The sequence below is a fragment of the Apaloderma vittatum genome, unplaced genomic scaffold, assembly GCF_000703405.1.
Source record: "Apaloderma vittatum isolate BGI_N311 unplaced genomic scaffold, ASM70340v1 scaffold22716, whole genome shotgun sequence".
Taxonomy (NCBI): domain Eukaryota; kingdom Metazoa; phylum Chordata; class Aves; order Trogoniformes; family Trogonidae; genus Apaloderma; species Apaloderma vittatum.
Window position 1 is genome coordinate 114 of NW_009723760.1, and position 21,964 is coordinate 22,077.

Sequence of the window (21,964 nt, forward strand, 5' to 3'; positions counted from 1 at the left end):
TGCTGTCCACTAGCACCCCCTTTCTCCTACACTGCTCTCCAGACATATTAAGAGATGTTTTCTTAGTGGTACTTGAAGAGATGGTATTTTCTGAAGGAGAGCCTGAGAGATGTCTCCATCACTTGTAATGACAGATTAGAAGTGAATAGTTGCAAAGGTCCCTGGTCATGGATGCAGCACAGGAACAGCATGGGTTCATTTGACATCTGGCTCTAGACCCACTGCGGAACTTCTGAGCTGCAGGGGTGGACAGTGGACAGGAGTGTCAACATGGAGAGTGATGTGGGATGTTTTGGGGAATAATCACCATAGGAAAGATGGTCTTCCTGTTTATCAGTGAGATCATCCATGCCTGAAGCCAGAATATAGGCTGAAAAAGGCTCTTAGGATCACAGAATGACAGAGTATCTTCAAGTTGAAATGGGCCCATAAGGATCATTGAGTCCAGCTCTGTGCTCCCTCTAGGATTACCTAAAACCAAACCATACGACTAAGAGCATCATCTAGAGGCTCCTTGAACTCTGACAGACTTGGCACCATGACCACTTCCCTGGGGAGCCTGTTCCAGAAGCTTGCTTTCCAAAATGCCTCGATGCTGGAAGAAACAGCTTTCGAAAGGCAGGATGTTACCAGGGTAGATATATGTCAGCAAAGGCAGGCTGGGATAACACAGGCTATCAGTACCAGACATGCTAAACATCACAGAGGAAGCTCAATGTTGCCAACTGGTTTGTAAACTCAAGAAATGAGGAGCAACGCCCTTTCCATTCATTGGGAATACTAAGCACATCGGTATTTTTCAAAATTTGACCATGTGTGACCACAGCCTAGACCCTCACAGATGCACTGCTATGTGTGTCAGTGGGAGTTAAGTATCTGGGTATCACTGACCATCTAGGGACTCATGTGCCACTGACTTCAGTGAGACTTTACCTTGTGGAGGCTTGTCTGTACTCAAGCAGAAATGGAGGTCCTGCAGCTGTGCCAGGCAACTTTCAACTGGTTAACTCGAGATCTTTGGTAAATACTCCCTCAGGCCATCTAGACTGCCGTACTGCTGGGATGGAGCTGTTGGAAGCAGCCAGCTGCTGCAGCTCCAGGACAGATGGTGACAGGAACTGCAGCAACAGCCCTGAGCTGCGCTGCATGTATTCCATAAGCCGCATCTGAAAATAGGCTGTATGTGCAACAGGCACACTGCCAAATTAGTACAGCTTACAACAGCAATCCACGGTAGCCATCTGTGCATGCACTCATAGCAAATGCAGAACAAAGCCGTGTAGCACAACTACTTGTATTTTAGCGTAGAATGTGCCACAGACTACCAGCATGTATCATATCCAGGCAGTTCAGGTGATGTCTGGAAAGCATGGTAACTAGACTGTGCATTTAGCATTTCTGAAAGGGGCCTTAGCAATCCATTTAAATGCTGAAAAAAACCTGTTCCCCATAATAAAATTACTAAAACTAAAATATACAAGCTAGAATCCCTAAATTTGAGCTTTGGTACATATTTAGGATCCAAAATGCCTTTCTCAGCTTTGAAAATACTTATATTTTCACAGTCTTCATGGGGACTTGCAGACAGCTCTGTGGCTATTTTGATCAGAAAGAGTAATGTAACATTTGTACATCTACTAAAAAACATTTCTCAGACCTTGCCCTGGTAGGTGCACCTCCCAGCCCAGAGAGAGGAACAGTCTTCTCAGGAACTCCTACCTGACCAAAATTCACAGCTGCATGTTGGGCTGATGTAGTGAATATTATCACCGTGAGATATTCTGCTAGCTTCTCTCTTGTCTTGATCACCTTAGGAAACCCTAAACGAGGGAGAAGAAAAGTGTTACTTAATAACGCAGTTAACCCAGCAGTAATTGGCCACTCAAAAGGCATGAGTCAGAGGACACTGCAATAGTCACTGAAGAGCAGGGCATTCACTTTCTGAATCTTGGTGTGGTCTAACAGGAGCTGCACAACCTTTCTGTGTCTTGGCTGTCCAGCCACAAAAACAGAGTGATCCCACCTTACCTCATACAGGCTTAAGGCATCATCACTGTTTGCAACATATGTGCCATTCCTTAAGAGAAAGGCAAAGTATAATAGAAGTCCTGTCTCTCACCCTACCTACCCTGCAACAAGGAAGACAGAGTCCACAGGACACAGCCTCAGATGCTCCCTTTTTCATCAGTCTGCAGTGCAAGCAGGGAAGGTTCATGCCAAGAACAAACAACAACGTCTGTATTTATAAAGGTCCGAGGCTCAGCAATCAAGAGCACTGTGAGAAAGCGCAGGAAGAGCTTATTTGCTGAAATGAGAAATGAGGAAATGAGAACTTCTGAAAGAGAAATAACAAAATGAGGAACAGAAATAGTTGCATCAAGCTGTCTTTGAAGGGGAATAATCAAACGGAGCTACGTAAACAAAGAAGGGAATAGTCAGGGACCAGGAAAGTATTTGGCTACCAAAGCACCCCCAAGCCTGTATCTCTCCTATCACCATTGTATCACAGTCCTGTGCTGTACTCCCTGGCCCAGCACAATGTGACCACAGGTCCCAGGATACCTAGAGACTTGTCAGCACTCCAAGTTGAGCTGCCCCTGTTTAGGCTGCCTGTGCCAGCTGCTTCACATCACCACCATCAACCTGATGCAGGTGTGAACTCAACCTGAGAGCAGAAAGAGGCACATGGTAGCTCTGGCCAGCCACCAAACCCAAAGAGGAGAGGATGGACCATCCTTTCCTGTGTCCTGCTATCCTAAGTACGCCGTGCTTATCTTTAAATGGGCTTGGCATGTTCCCAGTTAGGGCAGCCCTCCCAGAGGAGGAACAGAAAGCAGAAGAGAAGCCCTAGGTGAAGAGCCTCCCCATTTATCCTCCTTATATTGTTTACAGACCCAGTCAAGTCCCCCTGCTCTCTGCCCCAGCCCTTGGAGTGGCAACAGCATAGAGAAGGATGTTGCAGGCCTGGCAGGTTTCCCACCTGTAGTGACAGTCCTGTGTCTTGTAGTGCCCAGCCCAGCTGTAGCCCTGGAAAGGCTCAGTAGTTGTCCCATATCAAGATGCTTAGGTCAAGCATAAAGTTCCTACTAGCAGGCCACTAGCTTTTGCTAAGAGACAACTAGACAAACAAAAATGATGGCAACTATTGCCCCTCCAATCCTCTTGCCCAGGCAGGTAGAGCCCAGGAGGCTGTTATACACCAGCGCATAGTGGTATTGAGTAGAAATATTACAGTTTTGCCTGGAGTTCTGATGCACAAAAGGCCATCTGATGCCAAGGCCATCTGCCCCAGTTCGCTGGCCAACAGGTGTTTCCAGATGTAAATCACTCAGGATAGTATGAAGGTTCTCCACCCACCTGTATGAATTCCCGAAAATCTGCTTGGACAAAATGCGAATGGAAGAAAAAGATATGTTAAAGGAAAGGCAGGAGAGTGTTAATGCAGGTAGACAGAACAAAGCTGTGTTATGGGTGAGAGCCCCCACAGCCAGGTAATTGTTTACAAGAAATTAGAGTCAGCAAGAGGAGACAGAGCAAAAAAAAAGTATCGGAAAAAATTACGAGTATCTTCTTGTGAAGAGAGCAGAACAGCTCAACAAGGACACAGATGCCGAACCAGCACGAATTACAGCTAGATACTCTTTGGGAGGTTCTTTCTTCTTATTATTTGGTACAAGGTTTGGAGGAGGGGATTCAAGGCGGTGTTGCTACTCCTTGCGATTTCTACCAGTCTGTCTGGTGGTTCCAACAGCACATACAGACAGATCCTCCTCTAATGCTCAAAGTATGACAAGATCAAAGGACTACTTCCAGTGTACAGAGAGACTGCATGAGTCAACTAAGCTCTTCGTGAGAACGTGTCAAAGGAAGGAGCTGTCTCCTAAGGAGGGAGCGCCTGATCCAACGTTTCACCCATAAAACTGAGCATCTTTGGGCCAAGAAGGGAGAGGGTCTCCAACAGTCCAACGCATGCTGTGCACATAGCATTGCTGTCAGCCAGGACTGAACAAGCTGCAGACCTGGCTGGGCCATCATACCTTACCTGAGGCCTTCACGCCCCTCATCCCATAGACATAAACGTCTTTGACGAAGGCCTGGAGCTCCACATCCTCACACACCACCTCGTCACTCTCATAGTAGATGTGAATCACATCTTCTGCAAAACTGCAGACACAGAAACAAATGAACAATACACAACAAAAAGGAGAAAGCAAGCCTGCCATTCCCTAAACACCTTCTACTGACCTTGTAGAGGAGACAGATGCTGCACAGGGAAAGTCTCACCACCCTCCAACCTCCTTACCACAAGCAGTGGGAAGGCACAGAGGCAACTTTGACTCATTTCTGACTGCAGCATCACTTCCTCCCCAAAGAAAGAGATACTGGACCACACTGCACCCCCTGAACAGTCTGGTGCACTTTGTTCTCTTATTTCATGCTTTGCTCCTGCCCAGACCTCAGTCATCACATCTACATCCTTTTCTTCACTTAATACAGACTCCCTCGGGCATATCCACATAGCTCTCACACTAGGAACTGGGGTTCCCAAACTGTGATACTTGCACCATCCCTCGTATGTGGAATATTCCAAACCTGCTCTTGAATACCATTCAAATAGCTGATCCCCTCCTACCAAGCATCCTTTTCAAAAACTCAAATGGCACACTCCAAAGTGAGGGTATCCCAGAAAATTTCTCTTGGGTAGAAGAGGTCTAGAGCTTTTTCCTAAACCCACTGCAAACAGCAGACATCTCTCCTTCTTCAGTTCCTCTTCTCAAAACCCCTCTTCCTATAAAAGCTTTCTAGGCTAACTCATCTCAGAAAGAAAGGCTCTTAAATTCCTAAGATAACAGAAATAGTTCTGCAAGCAGAATAAATAGCTTAAGCCAGATTTCCTGAAGATTTGCGTTTCATGACTGAATGACTGGTTAACTGAGCTATGCTGAGATATTCTGTTAACTCTGCAGGCACCTATAATCAATTGCTAAATATTTTTACAACAACCCATGGGGTGAAACATCTGACAGTGGAAGTGGAAGCTGAGTGATGGAAACAGAATTGTTAGCCAATATAGATTCTTCCTCTAATTATCATAATCTGGAAATCTGTCAGTGTGGTTTTTATTAGCCAGCCAAGTCAAGAGTTGTTACTGAGAGCTTAAGTTACCAAGAGCTTAAGTAATTTTGGCTTCCAGAAGGAGTCAGAAGAAAAGAAAAATCCTGCAACACGCAGAGATAAAACTGCCCTGCATGGGCTCTACCTCCACAACCTGGCAACACGTGCCAGATGCATACCAAAGATAATCCTTTTCTTATGCAATGGCAGTATTTTAGATCTGTTTCCATCCAAATGTAAATTAGTATATGAAGTGTGGATGAGGTCTTTTGGGGTTGGAATATCTACCTGCAGTTAGATCAGAAATAAGAAGGTGAGTTTTACAGAAGGGGCTTAAAAATTTGCTGTCTGACCCTCATTGTTTTTATAGGGACAACCTTATCAGCTTATCAACCTATCTTAACTCTAGGCTACCCACCACATGTGAAACAATGCTGGGGCTAGAAGTTATTTTATCAGAAGAGCGAGACTGACCTCCTGCAGAGTGCAGGAGATTCATAGTGACAAGACACATGTATGACCGTGGGTTCATGTGCCAGGATATCAAATACTCAAGAGTACTGCCCATGTCATTTATAAACCAAATTATTTCCTTACAAAGAATCTCTCAACCAAGTTTGAGCCACTGTAACATCTTTCTTCAGCTAGGTTAACATCCACAAACAGTCAAACCAAATTGAGTTGACTAAGAACTGTCTGGTGTTTGAAAAGACATCTCTCAATCAGAAAAACAAACCCACAGGAAAGAAGAGGGACAAAAAAAAAAGCGTACATCAAGACATCAACCACAGAAAAGTTGTTATAACTTCCTTTTCTCTCAAATGGGCACTAAAAATTGCAGGAAATACTGCAAGTTAACCCCTTGCCAAAACACAGAGAAAACACAGGGGACAAAGATATACCCAACACTTTAAGCATTATTCTTACATTATAAACTCCCTACTCAGTGTACACAAAAGATCTGATTTTTAATGAACATGCTTTTCAAAAGCCAGTGACCAGAAACAGATGCATATTTAGCAAGCAATTTATGCCATGCAAAAATATGCCTTTTTTTTTTTTAAATGAAATCCTACTGTAGACTAAAAAACATATCAATCATTCCATTCTGAGGCAGTGTTTCATATCTGAAAAGGAGCCACATCTGTGTGGTCAAGTAGCCTTGCAGTACCTTTCCTGACTCAAAACTGATGTCCTTTCTGACAAAACTGGGCCCCTGTAATTTTAAGGCATTTTAAGAAAGGTTTTGCTTGAATCATTTAATGTCCATTTTATTGAGTTTCAAAACACGATTCTCATGTAAGCCAAGCTTACTTTTCTACTGTGCAAGGATCTTGATGAGCTCACGTGGCTGGCTTAGAAAGCTGGGTTCTCTCCTGGTTTGTGCATAGCTAAAAAACCCCCACGCTAACTAAATTCCATTTGCAGGGCTCAATTTCAACTCACTAAACTCTGTGAAACCCTATGGAAGAGTATAAAGAGGCCTCTGACATACAGAATGCAAGAAAACAGGGATAAAAAAGCAGGAATTAACAGTCTTTCACAGATATATGCTCAACTATATATTTTTCCTCAGATAAGGTATGTTGGATGGAAAAGATACCATATGACCAAACAGTCAAGGTGCTGCTCACAAGGCTGTGAGGAGGAGCAAAGCAAGCAGAGAGAAAATACAGTTGTGTCTCTGTGACAGTGACTTTATTAATAAATTCTAGCACTTTGGTTTCTTACCTCTTTATAGCCTCCCAAACTTTAATGCCGTCATCCCGGTAATAGTAGTAGGGAATATCCTCTTTGCTGTCCATCCCTTTAGCTTTGATCTCCTCAGGGAAGCAGAGGGAGCTGTAAGTCAGATCCTTCATTGCTTTCTGCACCATTTGTACATGTCCTCCTCCACCTGTTGCATTTGCCTGCAGGAAGAACAGCAGGACAGGAACAACAGGAGATTATGTTCACTCTGAGCTGAGACTGGCTTTCCAAACTCACAGGAGATGGTATTCAAAATACTGGTGAAGCTGTTTTTGAAGGGAGAAAACTACATCTCCACACAAACAAGAACCAAACTGCAGAGGTCTACTGCAACTGTGCATTTTGACTTCAGAAAGTTCACACCTTTCCCATCAATTACTGTTAACATCCACATTTTCTGCATAGGTGCAGCACCTGCTTGTAATGACATACAGTAACAAAGTACTGCAACATCCAGGTATCAAACCTGAAGAACTTTCTGCTAGTCCTATGTTCCAGAAACAGCATATGTGTGAAGGAAGGCAGCCAGGAGCGCGTTAGAACAGGGCTTTTGCTAAACCAGCCATTGATGCTGCAGAGTAATTTAGGAAAAAGTGTTTAGAGATGCAGGCTACAGTTAGCCACCCTGGAATTTTAGCCATGAGATCAATCCCAGTGGGTGGCTACTGATGCGGATTGGCCAGAGCTTCAGTATATGTTACATTTAGAAAGCACAGCATGTCCACAACAAATAGCACTGCAAAACTCTTCAGATAATCACTGCACACAAGCCCAAAAATGTTGCTTTTCTAGCATATTACACTGGTGTTACAGCAGTAGTGTGGTTACACTTACTGTCCTCTGGTTGCTCATCTATATTAGAACCAACAAATTTTGGAATTGCATGATGCGTGCTAGCAGTTTTTAGCCACACACTTACTCCACGTGCATGAGGTATGGACATTATGTTTCTGTTCAAAGGGGTGGATGGGAGTGCCTGCCAGGTCTCCACAAACAGCAGTGGAGTACAGAAGGCAAGGAAGGTGCCTGATTTTAATCTCTCTTTTAGGTCTGGTGCCAGAGGTGTAAGGGGGACAGAGCTGTCCTGAAACACAAGCTCCCTCTTTGGAAGGACTTCTGAAACCTTCTGAAACCTCCCCAAACTTTTAGCATGATGTCACAAAGCCTGCTGCATGACAATCTGTTGCAGCTCCTAGATGCACCACGCCATTTCTGAGGAAGCCATGGGAGCAAGACCTGGGTCCATGTTAAATACCAATGCAGCCAGATTTAGATGCTCAGATTTGACCTAAGAGCCAGATCACAGTCCACGACATACAGCTATGTTTCACTGACTCAGAGGAAGATGAGTTTTAATTCTAGCAGGTCCGCAGCTCTGCTGTTTATGGCAATTCAAGAAGACAGGCTGGAATCTACAACCATAATTTGTGGGCTTACAAATCTTTCTTATCTACACGTTTTTCTCTGATGCAAATTTCCTTTCGCAATCACAAATTCTTTTGATTGCCATCCTGCTGCAAGATGAGTAACTGAGTACTTAAAAGAAATTGGGGACTCAACTGCGTGCATACATGTGCAGGGATGTATACGCATATTAGCTTATACTCCTATACTGATATCCCAAAGCCACATCAGCTATAAGTGAGATACTGACTCACTACTGACACTGGCCAGTTCTGAACTGGCTACTTTAGAGGTAAAAGATAACATCTTTAGCACACTGAGGCATCAGTTCTGTGTGTCCGTTAGGTGATACTAGTTACATTTGCCCTTTAGTAGAAAGGTCAAGAAACAAGGCAATAAGTAATGGTTAAAGGATAAAAATACATACAGAAACACAAAGAATTGCAAAGATTTGGAAAAAGGATTACTTACCTTGTCAAAAAGGCCACATTCACAGATAAGCTGTTCTCGGGCTTTGGTATTGATGGCTATTGTGAATCGCATGTGGGGCACTAAAAGCTGTGAAATGAGACAAACAATGAAAAAAGGCAAGTTCTCCAATTGAATGCAACAGCAATCAGGTGTAAAGTCTGAAGTCCTAGAAGTCCTGGTGGCTTAGCTGTACACTGCCTTGCAGGGCAGCCAGCTAAACTATCTCAGCTGAGCTACCACCACGACTTCTTCTAGGTTGGTCAAACTAAGGTGATAACCTCCCTGACTGATTTGCACCCCTTTGTGCAAGAACCAACCTTGAAGAGGGGATGTACAGCAGGCAGCTGCCGAAACATAGCTACGCTGAACACCTCTGAGACTAAGTGGGTCCGCAAGAGATGGGTTACGGTCTGGTGGATGTGGAAATCAGACGAGCGAACCCAAATTTTAGCTAGCAGCCAGTCATATGTGGCATCTGAAGGAAGGAATATAGGGTTGTCTGGCCCAGGCTTTTGACCAAGCTGAAAGAAATAAGAATATGAAACACTAAGTCACTTCTCTCTAGGATGAGACAACAAGCAATGTGTCCCTTTAAAGATGCTGACCATAAGCCCACCTGGATTGCAATGGGTACAATTTTATTCTCCAGATTCTTATACAGCAGACAGATAGGTGCAGCCAAGTACTGTATTGTGCACGGGTCTGTTTTATTGGCATCCACACCATCCAGCAGCTCGTAGTCCACAATGAAAACATTTCCTTGCTGGGTGGGGAGAAAAAAAACAACATAAAAAACCTCCAAGCATGATGTGTTTTAACAGCGCTTCCAGCAAGGCTTGGAACAAAGGTCAGGAAGTCTTGGCCAGAGGCTGGCTTGTGCCCTGTGGTTACGAGTGGCCACTGGTCCACCCTTGCTCATGGTGGCTCAGGGATGATACCATTGAGACAGCAAGCACCTCTACACAAACCACCTGACTTGTGTCTGCTGAGTCTTTCAGCAAAGAGCAACTACATATTTGACATTCATGCAGTGACACTAAGATGAAAGCAAGCTTCACACTGCCAGCTGAAGAGACCTCCACGTTCATTGTATGAAGAAAAGCAAGCACCAGCCCTTCTTCAGCACGTTAGTTCAACTCTGTGGGTAACAACAGGGTAAGACCCCTTCAGGAGAGGGAGAGGCACTTTTCCCCTCTGAGGCAGTTGGTCAATCCCTAACTTCTCAGAGGAAAACACTGAAAAAGGATCCCTCACATCCTGGTGCCATCTCTTTAACTGGACCTGGAGAAAGGCATGGCCTGCAGCTCCAGAACTGCAGGAGAAAAAAAGTCAGCAGATATGCTCCCAGTCTGCAGAGACAATCAGCTCTACTGTGACCATCCACACAGTCTGAAGAGAGGAGATGTATCTGAAGGCAGTGAGAACAAGATTTAGAGGTTAGAGGACCTGAGAAGTAACAGATGGCGCCCCACCTGACTCAGAGACATACCTTCACTTCCTCCTCCAGGGTTAGATTCCTCTCCAGACTGCATTCTACCATATCCGTAGTCACAGGCAACTTCTTGGGTATCTCTGTGCATCTCCGGATCAGCACAGGATTGCATCCATTCAGGAACTGGTAGCCAAACATAAAATCTTCCTTCCAGTGCTGCATCACATATTCTAAAGAAAGAACAAGCTTGCAGGATCTACATCTGCATTAATATCTTACTGCATTATAGGATTCCTTCTTTCATCCTCACCTTCTGCTATACTGCACTGCAACTTTGACTAAAGGAAGTATCAAGAAGAGGACGGAAAAAGTGACATAATTTTAAGAAAAAAAATCACTTAAGTTAAATGGACATTGTAATCTTTGCTTTTCATTTTGAGAAGAATTAAAATTCATAATAATTTGTTTCTCTATGTACAGAAGCAACGAGGAGTAAAATATTCCATTCCTATAAAAAATACTCTCTCCATCTGCAAACAACCTTCCACAATATTTTTAAATCTCACTTTTCAAATTCTCAGGGTATACAGTAGAGGGGGATGAGTCCTCCACTATAGCTCAGGACAGAGAAGGTCACTGAGCAACTGCCAATAATTTCAGTTTGTGCAAGATCATAACTTCACTTTTTGCAGGCTACTGGTGCGATCTGCAGTCTGAGGTTACAGTTTAATTACGAAAAACCACGAGACTGCAGAAATGCAGGTTGGCCACTCCCATACAAGACAACTAATTAGTCATTCTATGATGTAAACATTAGTAAATACTACGAAACCTACCAGAGATTGTATTGCTGATTCTGACAAAGATCCTCTCAAAATCTGCAAAATCACTCCAGGAGGACTGGAACATGTGCATGAAACGGTTGACATAAAGATTCTCCATTCTAAAAATAAAATAAAAAAAAAATCTCTGCAAAAACCCCATCTTCAGCTTCCTGAATACCCTTCCCCATTCTTTTCCACTCTTTCATATATCTACACACAATAATTCTTTCAGTGGTGGAATGTGAGATTGGTCATCTCTATACACGAGCCTGAAAGGCATCTCAAGGGCCCAGTCCCTGCTACAGAACTCCATTCCAGAGCTCATCTAAGCAGCCTACAATGCTAGTGCTTTAAGACTTACATCATATAAAATGTACAGTTAGAAAAACTAGTGTTTCACACAGTAGTTAGCATCAGCTAAAGGTGCCAAGATCATTATTAGTACCAGTTCAGAAAGGGATACAGTGACACAAAGAGACTGAGTGATTCACACAAAGTCAGAACAAACACAACCCAGGATCAGTCCAGCCAGTATTCCCAAACAGAGAACCGTTCCTGCAAGTATCTACGTGACCAAGGCCAGGCTGGATCCCTACAGTGTGAGGCTCGAACTTTTGAGAACTTCCTATTTACTGCAGCTGCTGGTTAAATTTGATGCTCATCACTAACTGCAGGAACCATGTCACTTGGTTGCAGAAATCACATGAACACGGTGGGCTGGAAGCCAGAAATGCCTGACTTGAAGTGCTAATTCAGCAAAGTATTCTGTCTACAACACACTCAGGCAAGTTCACACTGGATGAGATGACAAGTCCTAAATTGTTACATAAATGCTAAACTGTTGGTATTAAATAGAAATAATTTATTTTTACTAGAAAGCAAATAATGAATTTGAAAAAGAAAGCTGGCTTTCCCTAACACTTCAAATGCACAAAGTAAAGCACATACATCACATAAAGATAAGCAGGGCAGACAACGGAGTAGTCAATGTTGCAGGAAATCCTTACAAATGGAACTTGGGGAAGGAAGAATCCCAGGGGGGTGGATTTATCACCAGTAAATCTAGACTGAAGCACCTTAATAAGAACTGGATAATAAGTGGCTGAAGACGACCAAAAGCCTGGAAAAACAGCAAGTGGTAACCTAGAGGCAGGGCTCTAGACCAGCATGCCCATAACCCAGACAAAGGAGCTGCTTCTGCAGAGCCCAGATAAGGTGCATGTAGAACAGACTGTTTCTCCTGCTGTAGATGGCAGTCAAGGTTAAGGAGGAATATTAGGAAGTAAAACTCAGGCAACCATCTAGTGTGGAACAGGAGAGGACCTCTCCAGAGATCTATTTACACCTGACACAGAATGATGGTGCAAGGATCAAAGCAAAGGTAACTACTCAGCAGGACTTTCCGAAGAGACGCTAAGTGTCCAAATCACAGATGAAGGTCAAGAAGCAGCATGACCCTGACCAGAAGTTTAAATGATTTTAAACAAGTAACTCAGCAGCTTGACAAGAATTACCTGAGACTGTCTCATTTGAGAGCTTCCACTAAAGGTCCTGTAGAGCCCCTACCCTCCTTCAGAACTTCTTTGAGACTATAAAACACTAAACACATGAGCCAGTATGTAGTGCTTCTCACTTGCCCAGGGTGATTTTCCTACCTGGGGCTATTAGCCTGATAAAACCAAGCAGCAGGCACAGCACCTGGCTTCTAGTCACTAGTGTGCTGTGGTTTGACCCACTGAACACCACGCATACATTCTTTCTCAGATGTTTTAATGATTACTTCCTAGAGGAAGCAGTCTTTCACATTTCCCATCTTGTAACAAACTTCCAAAGGACTTAGGAAGTAAAAACATGTTCTCCCCAAGAAGTCAAGTACTTCTCATATGTCTCTCGCGCATACTAGAAACAAGAGCAAGGCATAAATGGCAGAGTTGCTTGCAGAACTTAATCTGCTCAAATGCAACACTGGTCCAAGCTATGCAAGCTTGTCTTTCTGGCACAGAATCCAGGATGAGGGTTTCCATTTGCTAAATAGCCTAGGTCGAATCAGCACCAGAAGTCTCCAGGATTATCCCCACCTACACACAGTTAACCCTGTAAACTTTCTGTATTTCTGTAAACACTGCCAATAGCATCTAAAGATCCAACCTGGCAAGAAGCAGAAATAAATTCTGAGACATATCTCACTCTTTCTAAGTTCAGTTTTGCCAGTCCCAAGCAAAAGGGCTTTCCTCTCCCCTTTTCCACTACACCCTAAGTCTCATAACTCTCACATCTAACATTTCTTCTTAAATGTGCTCCCTGCCCACTGCTACACCTTGCAACTCTACACCTACCCTTGGATTTCCAAGCACACCTCCCTATCTTTCTTCCTACTGCACTCAGACTGAAGGAACATCCCATCCCTTCCTCCATGTATCCCCACTCCACCCATGCAAACAGTTGTCCCAAGATCCCAAAGCACAACAGGGTAGCTAGGTAAGGGGTGTCAAACTTGTTCTGCAAAGCTTTTCACAGTTCACCCTAGCCAAAGCATTATTCTAGATTTTCAGCCAAATGTGCCAGGCAAGAAGCATTGCTGTTCCTTGGAAAAAATCTCTTTTGCATCGTACCAGTTGTCCAGAATTTCCTGCTATCTGCAATAAAGTTTCAGGTTCCTACTTCAGGGGAGATGCCCCTGACAGCCAATGACAAAAATACACGTCCTGGCACTCTGCTGAATCGTTTGCAAGTTTCACTTGGCTGCAACTCAGGATTTCTGACATTACTTGACAGACTGACATGGTGGGATTGCCAGAAGGGTAATGTACACTTCCAATTTTTTACGTCTATTAATAGCAAACCAGTCATCTCTGGATTTCAGATGCTGTGGTCCTGCATCACTCAGATCTCCTAAATGAGCTGGAGAAACAGCTGGTTTGCACTGGATAACACCATGCTAGAAGCAACAGCTCCTGGAAAACACAGGATTTGTAAAACTTTGGAATACCATGCCATTGGTAGCATAACAAGAGAAGATCCCGATGGCTTTGCACAGGGTTTGTATATTTCCACATTCCTCCTCTTCCCTTAAAGGAAATATTCCTTGCCTCTTCTGTTTTCTGAAGCTGGGCCAGGAGAAGAGGTGCACAGTGTTTGCTTTCTTCCCCTGATTGGAACCTTTCCTTGGTTTTGCTGCAGGTTTATTAAAAACTGCACAACACCACAACTATGATGGGTTTTTCCTTTATTCAGGACAGCCTCAACCCTGGCTCTGTTTCATGGTGAACAGGCTGTACTGTTGTCCCACCTGATTGAATCTCAGAGCAATTTCAAAGATGTGCATGGGATTTCTTCCCAGCACTTTCTGAGAGACAAGGTGAAATTATCAAATTTGATGATTTGCTAAATTCACATTTATAATTTAACTTATCAGCTTGTACACAGAGGGAAGATAAACTAAGAATTAGAGAGTGCTTGTGGTAATCTGGCCTGCATTGCATTGAAGTCCTGACTACAGATCAGGAATACCTCTTCTGCCCTTATAAAAATATTGACTTGTCTTTTAAACAACACTGTGTAAACTTCCATAATTTCCTTGGCTTATTTTTCTTGCTCTTATTTAGTTATCTATTTATTCTCCCAAAGAACCGTTTCTGATGGCTGTTATCAAGCATCATCTGCTGACTAAAAGGCCCATGCAGGGCTGGGTTCTAATACCTGTCTGTGGAAGAGGAACATCGGAGCCCAGGGTTTACTAAGGATCTACAGTCAAGGCCTCAGACTCTTGAAAACGTCTTAAAGCTTTAGGAATCTATTGAATACTGAAGGGCTGTTTGAGGAATAAGGTATTTCATGAGGTGAGAAGGCACCTCAACTTCTGGCTCATATTAAAGATCAGACATTTGATTTCTTCAGAAAGCTAAACACAGACATAAAGCTGAGACAATACACGTGCCACTGGGTAAGCCTGGGGGGCTGGAAGCATCTAGCTGTCTTTTGTACCATTAATCTAACTCATTGTGGCCCCACCGCCTCTTCTCTGCTATAACAGCTAGTATGACATTAAAAAGCTACAAGAGCACGCACATCATCCGTCTAACATCCTAGTTCGCATGAGACAGAAAGCTAGAGACCCCTGGTCTTCAAAGCTCTTCAACTGCCTTATGCCCATTGGCTCTGAAAGGTCTAGGTCCATCCCACCATATGTGCTGCAGAAATACACCCATCACCCTGTTTGCACCTGCTGATGTTATGAAACATCATTCTATTGTGAAAAATAGAGCTGGGGAGGGGGGACACTGAGGAAGAAATCTAGAGCAGAATGAACACAGTTTCCAATTTTCTAAATTAGAAAATAAGCAGATAGATTCTCTTGGAAAAAGCTTGTTAGTAGTGAAAAAGCTGTGTTAGTAGTGAAATTCAGTTGCATAAATGTAACACCAAGGATGCTCTGACATGTAAGGTTTCAGTCACCACCAGTTCCCCAGATGGACTCAGATAAGCAAATATTCACTCTTACTAGAAGCTGCAAGTTTCTCGGTATGGCTATTAAACTCCCTGGTTCTTATCAACCCATGCTTGATGATGTAATCTCTGTCTGATCACCCAAATAATGTGAGGAAGACCTTTCCAAAATATGAAGAGACCGTCATATTAACAGAATCACAGATGCAGAAACTGAGGGTGATCTTGGACCACTTTATCTCATCTCAGACTATCCTACCATCTGACAGTGGAGTGAGATGTCTGAAATAATATGATGTGACCTTGGCATGTCAGAGAGCTCAGAAGAGGACTCACAGGCCAGAGAGGTCCTATTTGCCTCATTAACCCTGTAATAGGTCAAAGAGCTCTACAAGACTGATAATTCAGGCCCATCCAATGGCCAGGACTCCTTTTTTTCAGTGACATGACATGACAAGTATGTGGAAAGTGACTCTGCTGCCCCAGGCAGATTACACTCAGATGTGATGAACTGATGAGTGGCTCAGAACAGCTTTTCTCCAGCAGGATCTCAAGGGTACATTGACACCATCTTCTGGCATCTCACTGAAAGGCTTAATTATTGCAAACAGTAAGGGGACAGAAATATCTCTTGGGGGCAACTCTGAGAACTAAGTCAAAAGCCTAAGGTATCAGGTGCCAACAGTCCTTCTTATGCTCTTCATCAGTGTCTCCTCCATTTGTCTACAGCCAAAACAGTGTCTAATGAGAATGCAGAGGATCAGTCAGTTCCCAGTAAGAAAAGTTCAAAATAATGATATTTTTTTTAAAAAATCATTTCCATGCTTTCCTACTTTGATTGACTGCATCCAGTTTTGAGATTTCAGTGAAACATAAAAGACAATCAGATCCTTAACCTGTCCCAAAACAGATTTTGCAAAATTCCTAAAGTTCCACAAACACTTACGCTTTAGAGTAGTTCAGAATGAAGTCAATTCCTTTCTCATTATCAAACTGGATGTCACGAGGGAGATCACTGTGAGAATGGGCATCGATGCTCAGGGGAAAGCCCGGATGCCACTCCTTCCAGCTGAGAAAACAAGAGAGGTTGGATTAACCACATAATCTTACCGGCACAAGAGCTGTGTCATACCTTTACCTGCATGGCTTCTGTAGCTCAATTCTACAAAGTAAATTTGTGGCAGACTCATTTGCGTCAAAATAGCGATTTACATGACATCAACGCCTACCAGTACCCTACAGAAACCCTAAGTACAATGGAAGGCATCTACTTGGCTACCTACCTCCAGAAACCTTGAAGTAACTTAATATCTGTGATATTTCCAAACATTTGTCACATTTGATTGAAACTTGCAGTAGTTTGAAACATATTGGGACAGGACAGAGAAACAGGCGGCTGCCCAATGCACACACATTCTTGAGGCTACACTTTTGCAGAGCTGACATACAGCAGCTAAAGGTACTCAGACATGTACTTAGGTTCTTCCAAAAGACAGCTCTCTGAGAGATGCACATAATCTTGATTCAGGTTCTCAAAAGAGCCTTACCTCCTAATGGTCATAGCACGCATTCTCTTGTAATTTATGTTCTTGCACTGTGCCTCATTTCTACTTCAAAACAGAAGATGGCAATTTGAAAAGAAGACAAATTCCCATGTTTTTTCCAAATTGCCTGCCACACATGGACTGCTTTCTATGTTATCAGTTACTCATCTGAATTGAAAACTATTTCCCTGGAATTACAAATGGTTTTGCCTTCCTTTTTGCATATGTAAATATTTTTTTTGTACCACACCTATTTTGAACTCTATTTTCCTCTGCTCTGTTTCCAATAATTTGTAAGCAAGATCCTTCCTTAGTCAAATGATATCAACACTACATACACTGAGCCTCGATCCATCAACTCTGAATAGAAACTCTGTCCTTCTGATCCTTACTCACATGATAAGGAGATGCAAGTGCAAGAAACGTTTGTTGTTTTAACAGTGTGTCTCCAGGAAAAGGAAATGTCTAATGCCTGCTGGAGTTACCCATTGATAAAAGATAACATTTTCCCACTGTGACATTGATTAGGAAAAAATGTCTATGACAGTATAAAGATGGGTAATCACAGCTGTGTTCTGACAGCACATTCCAGCCCACTCAAACAGGGCCAGATCTTCTGCTGCTCCCCAGTGCAGGAAACAACTAAAGCTAGCCTGCAGCAGCCGAAAAACTCCAGTCAGAGCCGACTTGTTCAGATGATGTTCAAAATTGGAGCACTGCTTGTAAAAGGCAAATGAAGTCTGCCTTCAAATCTTTCTTGAAAGCACAACTGCATGCCACAGGGCCCACAGAGAGTCTGTAGCACTGAACTCCCAGTTAAGCCTTCCAGATAGGCTTATCTGGGATTCAAGGATCTTGTAATGCCACTTGCACCAGAATGATCATCACTTATAGTGAATTCTATCTAAGCAAAACTCACAGATGGCCAGTATGATAACTTACGCCTTCTCTTATCCACCAGCCCAGTAATTAGAGCAATGCCATAATCTGAGCATACTCTGCCAAACTCTGACCTGATGAGAACAGGTCCTGGACCTTCTGGGGAGCTGTGGGAAACTCACCGGTATGTTTTCTGACGGGTCTCGAGCTCTTTGCGCCTGTGCTGCTTGAGAATCTGGGTCTTGTCATCCCGGAGGAGTTTTGCTGTGAAACAGGGGAAAGAGGGTTATGAGGTTCCTCTACCTATCACTGCCCAGGTCTTGAGAAGAAAAGCTTCCAGACCTTCACATTTCTGATCTATACCTTTACAAAGTTTCTGTGGGAAATGCTTACACTATTTAGTACGTCAAGTAGGAATACATGTTCCTAGAGAATCTGCGGAAAGAGATAAGCTCTTAACTTAGTGCCTTCAAGTGGCAATTAGTTTAAGCTAGGAACATCTGTCTCAACTGTATATAAAACCTGGATCCCTAGTGTAGACATCTGTTGTACATATCTTGTGTTAAGTGGTATGAATAGGGTGATGGGAATTAATTTTAGATTTCAGTATGAGTAAGAGAATACACAACACTGTTCCAGCTAATCTTCTCTTCTAAAAGACATCTCCAGGAAACATCTCCTATCATATCTCCTTGAGCTGTGCTCTCCCCTGCCAGCTTGGGACAGTAATCATACCTTCTTATCATGAGAACAGAAAGAAAAAAACAATGAGGTCTCCTTTCCAGACACCTTGCTCTGACCATGTACTCACTATGCCATTAAGTAATATAGACTCTTCTTTTTCCTTAGTGATCACAGAAAGGGCAAGGTATGTGACTCACTTTACATACACAAATGGGAAGGAAGATAAAGCCAGCAGGATTTTCATGGAAATAGCTGTTTGAGGTTTGGAGCTGGAAATATCAGAGATAATACAACTGATAACACACATGGGTAATGGTTTCCAGATGGTTGGGTTCGAGTTGCCAGAAGGGTTTCACTTGCTTTTGTCCTTTAGCTCGCCATACCCTGAAAGCCATGGAAAGCTGCTTTCCATGGAAGTGTCACAGTTGTTATAAATCAAATTCTGAAAAACGGAAAGTCCCTCTGAAGATGAAAAATAAGCTGCCACATAGTTGTGATTATAAGACAAAAGGCTTCAAATGCAAAATTCCTCAGCCAGAAGTAGCCAGAAAACTTAATGGGAAGATAAACATTTATTTCCTACCACCTCACATATTGTTTCAGCTGTTTTCGAGCACTTGTGCTGCAGACCACTACAGCAGCCAACCTACCCTAGGAAGCACAGAGGGGAACAAGCAAACGTTGTAATCAAACTTAAGTTTTAAGAAGCTAATGAATAACTAATTACCATTTTAACTAACTGCCATTTTGACTAATCACCATTTTAATTAAAGTGGTTTATTAACTTATATTAGGATAAGGAATATAAAACCTTAAAAATCTTACTTATGCTAAGAAATCGTGTATAGGCCTTGGCTAGAGCTAGAGCTGGTACGAGTTGTGAAACCAGCAGAGAATGTTTCATGCCTGCTTCCCTACCTCCCTGGCAATGTCCTGTACTTACCTCCCTACCTCTCTATCCTGTGTTTTGTGATAATAACATAGAAATATCGCATAGAAACACCATAGAAACAAGAAATACTATCTCACCTAATTTGTATATCAGGGGTTGTAATCAACAGAATAACCAATAATTGTATTGATATAAGAATATTAATAAGGGTTAAACCAATCATTGTAAATGTCAAAATTAATAGCAGGCATAGTATGCATGTTTATGTTAAAATATGTTAAAGATCATGACTTTGCACAAAAGGTGTATAAATAGGCTGAATTTTTGTAATGTATCTGAAGCATTGGGTGATTTCCAGGCTTCCCAGCGCTGCAATAAAGAAGTGCCTGCTTATCTACATGTAGACAAGTTTCGTCGTCTTTGCGACGCAACAACATCAGTGACAAATATCTAGCCCCCGCCTTGATCACAGCGAGCAGGTCACCAGAGACAGTTAAAACACAAGTTTCAGGTCCAACAGGCCACTCGGAACACAGTTCAGAAGTAACACTTTCCTCAGTTGGTCAGCACTGCTTGCAGCAGCCATATCCCCCTCACCCTCTTTTCTGGACTTGACAGCATGCAAAGAGAAAGGGTGAAAAGTGAAGCTGCTGTTTCAAGTCAGTGCTTACATCTGCTCAGCAGCCTACTTCGGAATTTTATTTCATTCTCAAGAAAACAAGACAATTTAGAAGCAGTTAATCATGGGCCACTTATGGGTTTAGCATGAAACAAAGGCGGGACAATAATTCTAATTAGATCAAAAGGGCTTCCGGCAACGGAGATATGGAGCTGACAAAAATCTAACATTAGCATCGGCCTTCAAATCTGAGATCAGTGTAACAAACCAGCATAAGGACTTGTGAAACTGCTTCCTTGCACATGGTTCCCCAAATATCTGACTCAACTGCCAGTGCTGAGCCTAAGAAACTGCTCAGGAAGCAGTCCTAGTCAACAGGGAAAGTCCATTCCCTGACACGCAGGAAGGGAATGGTAGCGGGTCTCCATGTGAGAGGGAAGACTGGAAAGAAAGAGAGGTGGAAGAATTCTGCATGATCTGCAGGAAATCAGGTTTCTTATGACTCTCACCTCTTCCATCTCGAAGGACAATCTCCTTTTCATCTGTAATCCAACGGTAACACGGGAACTCCAAATAGTCACCCATGGGTGTTTTCACAGTGATATACTTAAGGTACCAGTCATCCTGGTACCAGTACTTTCGTTTCTCAATTTTTATTAGCTGAATTTCTCCAAGGTCTTCTTCCACGGTCACATCATAGGAGTCAACCTAGAGAGCAGAATACAGTCAATGATCCACTGCACATGCAGGAGGCACAACCAGCACTACCCACGTGTACCTGGCCTTTCCTGATATGGCAAGCGTACAGCAGAATTTTCCAACTTCTGGTTCATGAGAAAAGGAAGACCTATTATCGGACTGCAATGCCACAGAAAGATGAGTAAAAGAACAAACAAGAACATGCAAAGAACACCAGAAGCAGACACACATTTTTGTATGTAACCAAGCAATAGTTGAATGAGGTATTGTTAGAGCACATCTATTCATGCAACTGGAGTGGAAAGATGATGAGATTAACACATTGGACTAGAAATCTAAAGACCTATTAGTCATATGTGTTTCAGGGGCTAACTTCTCAGGGATGCAGGGACAGCATCTAGCAAATGACAGCTCTAGAGGCACTTGCGCTATTAGCCAGCATCAGTATAGGAAGAAATTAGTAATTGTTTCACCAATAAGACATTGTGTGGTGTTAGGCAATTCAAGAGTTGACTCTCACTTTCCAAGAGTGCAAACAGCTCAGGGCAAACAAGAATAGCCGAGCACCCACGGTAACAAAGCTGAATTGGCTACAGTAATCATGAGAGCAGCAGTCAAAGACTACTCTGGTCAGATGATCCTGCTAAACTTCATGTGGTTGCAAGTAGAGACTTCATTCTCTTGTGGTTTTTCTCAACACAGTCAACAATCTTAGAAACAGATCAGCTGCTGATAATAAAAGGATGAGGTACTGCATCAACAAGCTGCAGTGCCTGTGGAGACTCACCTGCCTGCTGGAGCTCTGTCATTCAGCTCCCAACCTAGACACCACACGCTGCTTGTTCTTTTAAAGAGCACTTTCTTAGCCTCCCCCTGGCATTTGATAACATGCCCATTCTTATGGTCTTACTGGCTAGAGAAAGGCTAATTCATATAAGGACCAAAACTGAAAAGAGAAAATTAAAATCCAAACAGGAGAAAAGACGGGGGAGGGGGGGGAAATAATCACTTTTAAATGCCTCTAGATGACATTTACTATTTCAACTGTTATAAAAGAAACATCCATAGCAACTTGCATCCACATGACTGGAAGCACATTTAAGAAGGATCCCTTGGCATCTCTTCCTCCCCTATTTTAACCTAAGTTTCCAACATCACTGATACAAAATACTCTTTTCTATGAGTTATCCATGAATTACCAGCTGT

General features: G+C 42.9%; 1 protein-coding gene across 1 annotated transcript; it reads right to left on the reverse strand.

The window, feature by feature from the left end:
- Positions 1-1,719: 1,719 nt before the first annotated feature.
- On the reverse strand, positions 1,720-21,842 carry ALOX5 (arachidonate 5-lipoxygenase; the record flags this gene model as incomplete). Its single annotated transcript, XM_009872250.1, has 12 exons — positions 21,795-21,842; positions 20,569-20,767; positions 18,047-18,128; positions 16,388-16,510; positions 11,008-11,114; positions 10,229-10,401; positions 9,356-9,502; positions 9,057-9,260; positions 8,740-8,826; positions 6,847-7,025; positions 4,043-4,164; positions 1,720-1,820 (listed from the first exon to the last, which is right to left on the reverse strand). Coding segments are annotated over exons 1-12 (1,572 nt in total), but the record flags the coding sequence as incomplete, so codon positions are not given.
- Positions 21,843-21,964: the final 122 nt, after the last annotated feature.